The sequence below is a fragment of the Mytilus californianus genome, unplaced genomic scaffold, assembly GCF_021869535.1.
Source record: "Mytilus californianus isolate M0D057914Y unplaced genomic scaffold, xbMytCali1.0.p SCAF_8, whole genome shotgun sequence".
In the NCBI taxonomy this organism is placed as follows: Eukaryota; Metazoa; Mollusca; class Bivalvia; order Mytilida; family Mytilidae; genus Mytilus; species Mytilus californianus.
This window is the reverse complement of record NW_026262734.1, coordinates 31,342,467-31,355,633: the sequence shown is the minus strand read 5'-3', so window position 1 is coordinate 31,355,633 and position 13,167 is coordinate 31,342,467. Positions and strand designations below refer to the sequence as shown.

Below are 13,167 nucleotides of genomic sequence, written 5' to 3'. Positions count from 1 at the left end.
TACACGGTGTCACTGTGTACGATTAGAACGCGTCAACGTCCGGATTAATTTGTATCGGGGTTATACGGGGTGTAAATATATTTTCGTACTTTTTTTATGTATCCGCCAAAGATGGAGTTATTTTGAAAGTTAAACCTTTCATATTCCACGCATACATTTTTTATTTTGTTTAGCCAATTATGACACCTAATGCTGAGCATAGTATATAAAAAGGTAAACTATACACATACCAACAGAGGTACAAAATACAATATATATTGCCGCTCTGATATCAAACACGTTAAATATTTTATTAACAGTGCCATGATTAGTAAGAATGCAATAGAAAAGTTTGCAGTGATAGCTAATCTTCCATGATCACTGAGTTGAGTCCCTCAAAACATAAAAATAAGATAAACAATATACATTTGTAAAAAATCTACAATAAAGCTAGTGTCGACAAAACTAGTTTCGCAAATATAAAAAAAAATCCATATATGAATTTTACAAAAAAAACCCATACATTTCTTTGAAATAGCGGGTGAAGGGAGATAATTTAAATTTACTAAAAAGTTCTCGAGTGTGGAGGTTTGATCAGATAGGGCGAGAAAATGTCGAAGGATGACTCGCCAGGTAAACGAGAAAATACCTGATTTTATTCATGCGAAAAGTTAAATTTAGACATGAACTGCATTTCTGAAGAATGATTTCTGTCAGGGAGCAGGAACGAATTTGTGCTAAGTGTTCTAAAGGAATAGAAAGCGAATGTTACGTGCAAGCTTTGAATTTTGATTGGCATCAAACCTGCTTCAGGTAAATGTAAACATGATTTGTTAACACAAAATATATCAGATTTGAGAGAAATCAAGGTCTAATTTGTAACACCTAATTGTTTGATCTTTTAGAATCAATAAATTTATTGACAGGTATAAGGTATCAGAGACATGTCTCTGAACAATGCTGAAGGTACATGTATCTACAAAATGATCTTCTTCCTTGTTTGATATGGACCAACAGTTTTGGATACATGTACTATATATATTGTTGTTATATTCGATGAAAAGCTCATTAGAGCTGACGTTTAAATTGTTTGCCAATATGCTGAATCAAAATAAAGTTTTACTTACATACTTAATACTTATGTATACATATAAAAAAAATAGGAATGTTCAGCTGGCTTGAAATGTCAGTCTTCACAAAAACTTTTTGACATGCATGCCCGAAAATCATTCTTAAAATTTCTTTAAACTTATATGGCTTGTGAGCTCGAGACTCCTTTACTGGCGTGGGTTACAAGTAGGGTGGTTAATTGTGAAGATTGAATTGTTGTATTCAGGAATGGAATTTTTTCGATTCCCGTAGTTCCTGAACTTTATAACTATAAGCCCACAGAGCTAAAAGGTTTTGAATATCAAAGGGTGATCAGCTCGGTTAAACTTTTTGAGTCCATGTCATTCAATGTACTATCATTTAAAATGTGATGAATTTTGGAGAAAATATCATATTAGGCATACAAAAAAATATGTGTGTTTAGGGTTTCCTGACCAACCCTAATTTAGAGCGCTGACCCTAACCTTTCTATGATTATTTCTTCAAAACATTTTATTTAGATAAAAGATATTATTTGTTGCAACTGCTAACTTATTTCATTAAAATACAGGACAGAAAGGACTCAAAACATGTTAAAATCACAATTCTGTTCATTGACAAACTACAAATTGCACAGTTTCCGGTTAGCAAACGTTAATACTATAACTGGACTTGGTGAATTTTCCAGATTTTGACCAAAAAATAAAAATAAACAATTATTTTAGACCAATTGACCATATATTTTTTGGGAAGGAAACCCTAAACACACATATTTTTTTTATTTGCATGTCAGATGAATATATATCTTATTAACAATAATAAGACTGTGTTCTCCCTACAAATTTCGTATATATATGTAGCATCCTGGTAAACAGGCAATTTTTAAATATGGTCTTGATTCTAAATATTATAGCATGACATCTATAACACAATAAATTTAATGGAAAATCAGTTCAGATAGCATCATATTCAAACTATATAGCTACACTTTACAATGATATCAGATGCTAAAAGGCCCTGGGGAGAACACTAATAAAAGGATATAAATTTGTAAAATGGCAAATATATTATTATGATTACATACAATGTATGTTATGTATTTTTAGATTCACAAATGGGTAGCTATGCCCCTGAACATACTCTGGCTTTTTTGTATCAATTATATCAGTATGTACAAATTTATGATTGTAATTGTTCGTAGGGGGTCTCATTAAGCAGCATATAACTGGTATTCACCTGTTCAGTACAATTGACCTTTAAATCGACCTTATTATTTAGTAAATCAAATGATATAATTTAAAGCTCCCTGTATTTTGACGTCACCAATGTGACCATACCCATGTCATATCTTTAGTGAATGTTTTCATTGATGTAACTTCTTTGTAAGCCTATAAACTTGAAAACAGATAAGATTTTTATTTCAAATAATATAAACATTTTGTTTGCTTTTTGAAGTGTTGTCAATGTCAATTGATCATAACTTCAACTATCTTGCACATTTTTAAAGTCGACTGGGTTTCTGGGCCAGAGACCTATAAAATTAAAATCAAATTCTGTTGATTTTAGTCTTGAGGTGCTTTGCACTAATTATACCATGGGTTCTTTTATTGCATTTTTCATTCATATCAGATCAGATTTTTTTTAATGATTTATTATTAATTATCATAAAAAAATTACAAGAAGGATGAAGTTAGTTTTCTCGTTTGAATTGTTTTACATTTGTCGTTTCGGGGCCTTTTATAGCTGACTATGCGGTATGGGCTTTGCTCATTGTTGAAGGCCGTACGGTGACCTATAGTTGTTAATTTCTGTGTCATTTGGTCTCTTGCACATTTTCTTATTTTTATATTGAAACTTAGTACACACTTTTGTTATGATGTGAAGTTGTGAACTTTAAAAAAATGTATGCTTAATTAGGGTTTTGATTCTGAATTCACAGTGTTAACTGTGTCATTTACTGATAAGGTTAAACATTTGGTTAAAGGTACATTGTAAATGTTGTGGTTGAGAGTACATTGTACATGTTGTGGTTGAAGGTACATTGTACATGTTGTGGTTAAAGGTACATTGTACATGTTGTGGTTGAGAGTACATTGTACATGTTGTGGTTAAAGGTACATTGTACATGTTGTGGTTAAAGGTACATTGTACATGTTGTGGTTAAAGGTACATTGTACATGTTGTGGTTAAAGGTACATTGTACATGTTGTGGTTAAAGGTACATTGTACATGTGGTTAAAGGTACATTGTACATGTTGTGGGTGAAGGTACATTGTACATGTTGTGGGTGAAGGTACATTGTACATGTTGTGGGTGAAGGTACATTGTACATGTTGTGGGTGAAGGTACATTGTACATGTTGTGGTTAAAGGTACATTGTACATGTTGTGGTTAAAGGTACATTGTACATGTTGTGGGTGAAGGTACATTGTACATGTTGTGGGTGAAGGTACATTGTACATGTTGTGGGTGAAGGTACATTGTACATGTTGTGGTTAAAGGTACATTGTACATGTTGTGGTTAAAGGTACATTGTACATGTTGTGGGTGAAGGTACATTGTACATGTTGTGGGTGAAGGTACATTGTACATGTTGTGGTTAAAGGTACATTGTACATGTTGTGGGTGAAGGTACATAGTACATGTTGTGGGTGAAGGTACATTGTACATGTTGTGGTTAAAGGTACATTGTACATGTTGTGGTTAAAGGTACATTGTACATGTTGTGGGTGAAGGTACATTGTACATGTTGTGGGTGAAGGTACATTGTACATGTTGTGGTTAAAGGTACATTGTACATGTTGTGGGTGAAGGTACATTGTACATGTTGTGGGTGAATGTACATTGTACATGTTGTGGTTAAAGGTACATTGTACATGTTGTGGTTAAAGGTACATTGTACATGTTGTGGTTAAAGGTACATTGTACATGTTGTGGGTGAAGGTACATTGTACATGTTGTGGTTAAAGGTACATTGTACATGTTGTGGTTAAAGGTACATTGTACATGTTGTGGTTAAAGGTACATTGTACATGTTGTGGGTGAAGGTACATTGTACATGTTGTGGGTGAAGGTACATTGTACATGTTGTGGTTGAAGGTACATTGTACATGTTGTGGTTAAAGGTACATTGTACATGTTGTGGGTGAAGGTACATTGTACATGTTGTGGGTGAAGGTACATTGTACATGTTGTGGTTAAAGGTACATTGTACATGTTGTGGGTGAAGGTACATTGTACATGTTGTGGGTGAAGGTACATTGTACATGTTGTGGTTAAAGGTACATTGTACATGTTGTGGTTAAAGGTACATTGTACATGTTGTGGGTGAAGGTACATTGTACATGTTGTGGGTGAAGGTACATTGTACATGTTGTGGTTAAAGTTACATTGTATATGTTGTGGTTAAAGGTACATTGTACATGTTGTGGGTGAAGGTACATTGTACATGTTGTGGGTGAAGGTACATTGTACATGTTGTGGTTAAAGGTACATTGTACATGTTGTGGGTGAAGGTACATTGTACATGTTGTGGGTGAAGGTACATTGTACATGTTGTGGTTAAAGGTACATTGTACATGTTGTGGTTAAAGGTACATTGTACATGTTGTGGGTGAAGGTACATTGTACATGTTGTGGGTGAAGGTACATTGTACATGTTGTGGTTGAGAGTACATTGTAGGTACATTTGTACATGTGTAACCATGAAGTTGTTACCAGTCACATCAACTTAGTACACATCTTCATTACTTACGTTGTGAACTTTTTAAACTATATATACATTGTACACGTACATGTATATATGCCAAATTATGACTTTGACCCAGATTTCGAAGTTCATAGACTAATATGGTATGGGTCTTGCTCATTGTTGAAGGCCGTACATTGCTTCAATCCACTCGATTTGGTCTCTGCTGGATAGTTGACTACATTGTAATTCATACCACATCTCAATAGTCATTTTAGTGTTCTTTTCACTGTTAAAATTTTAGGAATCAATTAATATGCATTTATTTCCCAAAATTAAATATGTTTTTGGAAGTCTTTAATGCTTAGTACTAATAGACCTAAACAATTACATTCTGGCATAGATTTAATTAACTAATCTACAACTGATTACTGGCTTCCAAGAATTTTATTTTGCAACCTTTTTGATTACTCATTAGTTTACATGTAGTTATCAGGTTAAGTAAAGTTTGTCATGTTTCAGTGAAAATTTTAAACATTCAGTCAACAAATTTCTACCTATCCCTGTTTTAAATTATTTTTGTTTTCATACACAATAGTGAATTATGTTTGTACAATTCCCTGTTATGTAGTTTTAAATGTGTGTCGGGTACAAAATGGATATAACCGGGTCCATGTTTAATTTAATCTTTTTATTTATTTACACCTGGTCAGGTCCTAAACTGAGATAAACAATAACAAGCTCTTCATATCTAATTACATACATGTAGTTGACAGATTTAAGTATTGGGGCCAGTATCAGATACTTGTTATAGACCTCAATTAACATTATCACACCTGCTACGGAATAACTTGTTTAGTAGCAGTTACATATAATTAACATTCTTATGCTGTACGTGTTTTAAGAAATTAAAGTTTTAAAAACATGCTCGTCTACGTATGTAGAAGTCAGAACATATCAAATTAAATAAATAAACAGTTTTTGATTGTTTTACTATGTTTACATAATTGTGGTTTTGTTGCCAAATGGAAGTAGGAGTTTCCGTCATCAGATTTTGTGCTGACATTTAAAGACAGACAGGTATATTTCACCTGTATTTCAATACTGTTTGGGAAAGATATATTGAATGAATTTCAAATTTTACAAATATGAAGCCAGATAAAAATGGATATTCTAAATGGTAAGAAATTATTTTATAGTTATTATTTTAAATATTATCATGATAGTATTTTTGATGGTAATTGGCCAGTTATCATGATTATGGAGACTATTTAAGATTACAATATTGAACATTTTTTTTAAATTGTAAAATTTTAACTATTAAATGATTCAAATTCTGTTTGACCACATAGATAAAAATCACATTTTAATGCAGACTGTTTTTATATAATGCTACTGTTGATTTGTATAATATTTACTGTATATAAATATAAGAAGATGTGGTATGAGTGCCAATGAGACAACTCTCCATCCAAGTCAAAATTTATAAAAGTAAACCTTTATAGGTCAAAGTACGGTCTTCAACACGGAGCCTTGGCTCACACCGAACAGCAAGCTATAAAGGGCCCCAAAAATTACTAGTGTAAAACCATTTAAACGAGAAAACCAATGGTCTAATCTATATAAAAAACTAGGAACACTTATGAACCACATCAACAAACGACAACTACTGAACATCAGATTCCTGACTTAGGACAGGTGCAAACAATTGCAGCAGGTTTAAATGTTTTATTGGTACCAAACCTTCAGCCTTATCTGAAACAATAGTGTAACATCACAACATAGAAAGACACACTATAAAATATCAATTGAAATGGCTTAACTCAATCAAAAGACATATTAACACCAGTGAACATACACTGAACAAATAAATTTGATCTATGATACAATGTAAAAACAAAATAAATAAATGTATGCATATATTATATATAAATATGTAAACAAAATTGTGGTTAACATTCTAAAAATGAACTGACACAGAAAATGACTAACAAATCTGTCTAAATCAGGTGAGGCGTTGGTCACTGTATAGTATGTAAGTTCAGATTGTAATGTGTGCATTTATCATATACATATAATATTGGACAATTATGATGCAAAATCAGCTGTAATGTGATTTCTACACATTTTAAACAAGCACATAGTTAGCAAATTAAAATGCAAGTTTAAATAATTGCTTGCTGAGTTAACCAGTCATTGATAGAAATATGTCAATTTCACATTAATTTAAGTTTTTTCAGTATTAGATACATCTTAAGGGCGTTAGCCCAAATGGGTGTATCTAATTTATACCAAGATATTATTGTCAACGCAGAATGATAGTTTTCAATAATTTAGGAGGGGGTCTTTCAGCGATTTGACCATATGTATGTTTTTGAAAAGCATGATAAATGCAGGGTATCCAATTTCATTTAACGACATCTTAGGGTAAGTATATATATAGTTATATACTGTATGACCAAAAGATTTAGAGAAATAAATGTAAGGTTGTTAAGGGTTGTTGTTCAACATTATTTTCATGATTTTATGACCAACTTATCCTTTATATCAATATTGCATTTGAGTTGAAATGTCCACGGCTCTTTTGCAAGTGCACTTTAATTTTATAATTTATCACTGAATATGTAATATGGAGCACTTATAAAAATGACAGCTTTGAAATTGATAAAGTTTTCAACCTCCTAACAAAAGAAGGTATACATGTAGTTTACACTCCATGTACTGGACATAAAATAAGAATTTATAAAATCTATGTGTGGAATTCTTGCTAAGCCCTGAAATAGCATGTTTGAAGATCCAGAGAACAGGAGATAATTGAACATACAGTAGTATATAATTTTATTGTATATACTGTTTGTCAAAGGTATATATTTTAGATGTGAAGATTTTTGTTCATTGATTTAAATTGTTGTGGTTAGGCGAATGCTATCAATGTGTGAGGTTTTAAATTCCTATCTCATACTTCATACATGCATTGTATTAGACATGTCATATCTATGCAGACAATGGAAAAAATTTCATTCATGTTTTTTTTTTGTTTTTTTTATAAATATGTTGGTTTTGGTCAAGCATAAAATCCATGGGGGGAATTTGGTACTCTAGTATTGTTATGGTAAATACATTTATACTGGGTCTGATAGTATAGCAAAAATTCAACAACATTATCAGATTGTTACAAAATAAAGATGTTGTCTACAACAAATTTAATGGTACATTAAAATTTAAATAGATTTGATTGATATGATTTGTGGTATTATAAACATGATAAACCTATATATCAGTTATACAATCTAAAATCAACATATCCCCACCTACAAACAAATGGACAAATCATAAAAATATAATTTATATCTTGTACATAATATTTGATTTATGGGAGAGAACAGATATATAGATAATTTTGTACACTCAGTTTTAATTCATCAATTGCCATTATGTTAAACCACAAGTAAGCATTTATGTATGTGGATTTATCATGAATGAGACAGCAACCCAAAAACAGAATGATAGCTAGAGGTCAACATATTGTCTTCAACAATAGACCTTGTATCAAATGTTAATTCAACAGAGATTACCAAACATAGAAAAGTATAGACAGCTCTCTCGCAAGCAAAACATCCCATAACTGTAAAATATAAGGGCTTAAGTTACACCACAAGCAGTGTTAGCACAGGGACACATTCTAATGTTTCCCATAGCATACATTTTTCATTTCATGTTCATCATAGTGATATATAAACCCTTATTTTGTGATGGGCATAAAACACCAACAATCAAATTATACATTATATACTACTGAAATTTCAGATTACATATTTGGAGAAGCTGTGACTCTTTTCACTAAATAGTCTATCCAGAAAAAATATGGTTTGTCTTGAACTTTTTTGATACATTTTGGGATCAGTGAATTTAAATAGTAAGATATTTTATGAAAATTTAGGAGCCACTGTATCTTAATTGACACTTGAAAACTGAAAAAAATAACAGGATGTACATGTAAGTACAAAATAAAGTACTTAGACTTCACTTTTCCCTTGTGGTTAAGTTGAGAACAGGCAACAATGAGTATACATGTACATGAATTTTTGATAGGATGTCTATAAATTATATGTAACTTAATGCGGTATTTATTGTATGTCCAGCTTTCTAGACTTGCCTTATGATATTAAATGTATCACAATTTTTAATTGGATATAATGGATATGATATCTTAAACTTCTTGTGAACTTCAAATATGACATTCAAATGTCCATTGGTATTTCAATAACCAAAATTGTTGGCTACTTTTTCATTCAGAAGAAAGAGATTATTTAACAAACTCCTGCCACAATATTTCAAAACCATTTCTTTGGAAAAATACTGTTTGTCATGTCTAAATAAAAACATAGATTAAAAAAATGCTTTAATTGTGCCATCTCTATGCACTGTGAATCTTAGGAAAGTCTAATTCTTACTGTGTCTTGCAATAATAATAAATTTATAGTGAACAATACCTAAAACTGGTTATCAAAATATCAAAATGATGAGTTGTCTTATTTCATTGCAAGGCCGCTAAGGGATATTATTTTTAAATGGTTTATATGATTCACTAGCCTCATAGACTAAAACTTTTATTCAAATTTAACTAGAGGAAGGAAATATTTCTTTTTAATGTTCATGATGTTAGTCATACAGGATCAAATGTGTTCAATAATGTTGTATATATGAGATATTCTGTTGATTTTCAAATTGATGGGAATAGACTGCATGGCTTCTAAAAAATGGAGAATTAAGTTAAAACTTATCATAAACTTCTTAGTGTGGTGAATTTATTCAAACTTTGATTAGAACTTAAGTTTTATTATACAGCAAAGAAGTTAATCTGTTCTTGTAAATGTTGGAGAAAAAACTGATTTTGATTTTCTATTTGGATGCTTGAAATATAGATGCACATCTGCACTGCATTTAGGGGGGTACATGTCATGCAATAAATCTTTCACCTAAGACACCTTTATGAATATAGATCCATTTCTTTTTTATGTGCATCTTGGTCTGACTGCTAAGCAGTACATTACAGTTTAAAGTATAGAGTCCTAGTTTACAGAAAGAGTTGACACATTTATACATGTTTTCATGAAGAAGTCAAATAATGTAATGGGAAAACATTGCTGTGAAAAGTGCATTCATTGTTCATGCAGGAATTGATATACTGTAAACCTTCATGTTTTCGCTGATAGTTTATTTTTCTCTGAGCTCTTTAAATAGTCAACTCGCAGCTATTCATTTTTGGCAGTTTTCTGTAATTCTTGAAGTATTTATATAAGGGAAGACCCAGGTTTTGCAAAATCATACCGATTTATATTTGTGTTATTTTTCTACTCACAAACATTTAGTTGGTTTACTGTTAACAAATATGTGATAGGAAGCAGTTTTGTGAATATTTTCTTTTTTTTTTAATGGTCAAAGTACTAACTTATATGAATAAAAGGAAATGTAGGGTATTCCTCAATGTGACAGCAACCTAAGATAAGAAAAAAAGGAATTTACAGGTCAGCACATAGTCTTCAAGAATAAAGTATTAATATAATAAGTGAAGCTCTTAACCACTGTGAGTCTAGGACAGCTTTGAATAAACCAAAGATTGGCTACATAGATCTGCTGTCAACCTGAGCTGTCAACAGTTCCCTAAATGACAAAAAGTATCAGGAAAAGACATACATGTACAACCATGAACAAGGTTCCTGACATGTGCCTTCCTATCTTTCTTACTATAAATGGGACATGTATTCAATTTAGATGTTAGGAAGTTTAATACAGACAAAATCTCCCCTGTGCAAAGGTAATGAGGCATGTAACAAATACACAGAAGAGATTTTGTTCAAAGATTGGTTAACTGTAAATTGTGGTTTGTGGTAAAATGAATTGTACATAAAAATGTCAGATATTTTGATACTAAAGAAAAACCTTATGGTTTAACCTGAGTAACCTAAGATATATGTAACAAATAAAAAGAAATTTCCTATCATTTAACCCAAATTTAACCTTAATTATATCATGTATATATGCTTGCTATTAATAAAAAAGACAACAGTATCATTTAACCCAAATTTATACTAAAATATCACAGTCACTTATTTCAGAGAATAAGGTGTATACAATTTGTAGGTTAAAAAAAATGTTCTGAGACAAGTGCCTGTGTAAAATTTATGTAATAATAAAAAAAAGGAACACCTATGGTTTAACCCTAATGTAACCTTAGATAAATTTGCCATTTAATACATGTAATTAATAAAGGTGAAATGCAGGGTATTGTACTGCTGACCATCAAACTGTATATTTAGTTGATATTTACCATGTAAACTTCCCATTGATAAAGTTATCAGAGAAATGATATACTGTAAACATTGAGTCATTACCTGCTACAAATTATTGTTTACATTCTATTTATGTTAAAAGTCACACCTGTATTTATACTTTATCTACACCTTTTTATAAGCTGTTTAACATATTTTGATATTTGGTGTAAAGCTTATTATGTAATGAAATTCCTTTGAGGTATATTACAGAAGGAGATGTCATATGAATGGGAATGAGACAACTATCCATCAGAGACCTAATGAGGAAGAAGTTAGCAGCTATAGGTCACTGTACGGCCTTCAACAATGAGCAAAACCATAACCGCATAGCAAGCTATAAAAGGCCCTGACATAACAAAATATAAAATAAAATTCAAATAAGAAAACCATCAGCCTGATATATGTACAAAACAGATTATGTATGCTTAGATATATTACATACATTAAAGAGACTTAAGTAACTTTATCACTCTACAAGTATGTATTTTAATACACTATGGCCATAGTGATGGTAGCATGCTTGTCTTACAATGTAGATGTGAGTGATCTTGAGCATCTTGAGTCTGATCCTGACCAGGATAAATCAAAAGTGTATTTAAAATTTGAATTTGCTACTCAGAGTCTCCACTAATAGCATATAAAGCAAAGACCCCTTAGAGTAGGGTTAATGTGTGCTGGCAGAGTCCCATACATGTCCTGGGGTACATTCCAACCTGCTATAAAAGTCACCCTTTATTTTAGCAAAAACCTGTCATGTTAGAGGATGACCTCTATATACAGGTTCAGGGGCGGATCCAGCCATTTTTAAAAGGGGGGGTTCCCAACCCAGGATAAAGGGAGGGTTCCAACTATATGTCCCCATTCAAATGCATTGATCGTCAAAAAAAAGGGGGGTTCCAACTCCCAGAACCCCCCTTGGATCTGCCACTGCAGGTTTGACAGATATTTCATCAAATGCTTTGTCTCTGTTCCCTCACAGCAATTTACAATGAGCCAATGCCACTTATCCCTATTTTTCTGCCATTTCTAGACTTCTCTAAAATTTTGAGGTCATCAGAGAAAAAGTCTGACACAACCAATGCAAAAGTGATTGTTGTATGACGTCAATAGTTCAAGTGTCACAAAACCTCAGGTCGTGTCACAGATTCCGTAAAAATTGATAAGGTCTATGCCATCAGCACCAAATTTTCAAACAATTCGAAATTGAATTTACTTAAATACTGAGAGCTTATCATGTATTAAAGAAAGCATTATGATGGTAAACAATATTAAGTTCTCCTCATCCTTAATATGCATAGAATATTTGCCACTGGACATTACCAATTGACATACATCATTCTATTTATTGTTTTAATACTTTTAAATGAAGAAAGTCTTATTTTCAGATTTCTGTTACAAATTAAGTTGAGATCATTTTGGATAAATCTTTCTGTAAATGAGTTTTTGTTATTTTTATGTTTGATAATTTGATTGCGATAATGCCCATGGGGAAAATCAAATTTAACCATTAAAAGTGACTAGATTCAAGGTGACCTCTATACATATATTTCATGTATTTAAGCATCAAGGGTATTCATGTAATAGCATACCAATGATAAAGTAAAAGAAATAAATTAACAAAATAGTAAAATTGGTATCAAAAAACATAAAATTGAGGAAATAATGTTTGCAAAGGAGTAGGTTCATGAAGGATTAAGATTGGCCTTAAGATTTTGATAATTTTAAAATCTGGCCAAAAAGTACAAAAGTTTTTTCCGTTACCATTTTTATAATCGTTTAAGGGAAAGTAAAATTTGGCCGGAACTATTAATCAAGAAAATTATAATATAAACTGTGGCACTTTTTGGTAACAGAACATTTTGTATCGCAGGTTGTAGCCAAGGTTTTCCTAAAGTTTTTAATGTTTAACTGAAGTTGGAAAATGGACAAAGTTTTTCATCAACATCTCCAAAAAATGTGCTGACTTTGAGGCCTATAATGTACTTTTATGAAGAGAGTTGTTTTTTCTCAGTGCTCAGTAAAGATTGTGAAATAGATCATCATATATAAATAAGAATCAAATTATTAACTTTTTAA

At 31.5% G+C, this 13,167-nt stretch overlaps 1 protein-coding gene across 1 annotated transcript in view; it reads left to right on the top strand.

Moving 5' to 3' along the window:
* Positions 1-562: 562 nt before the first annotated feature.
* LOC127710479 (LIM domain kinase 1-like) overlaps positions 563-13,167 on the top strand; it is a 49,464-nt gene continuing 36,859 nt past the window's right edge. The window contains exon 1 of the mRNA XM_052216355.1: positions 563-792. Coding sequence (XP_052072315.1) covers positions 683-792 — 110 coding nt within the window. The 5' untranslated portion in view covers positions 563-682. The remainder of the gene's footprint in view (positions 793-13,167) is intronic.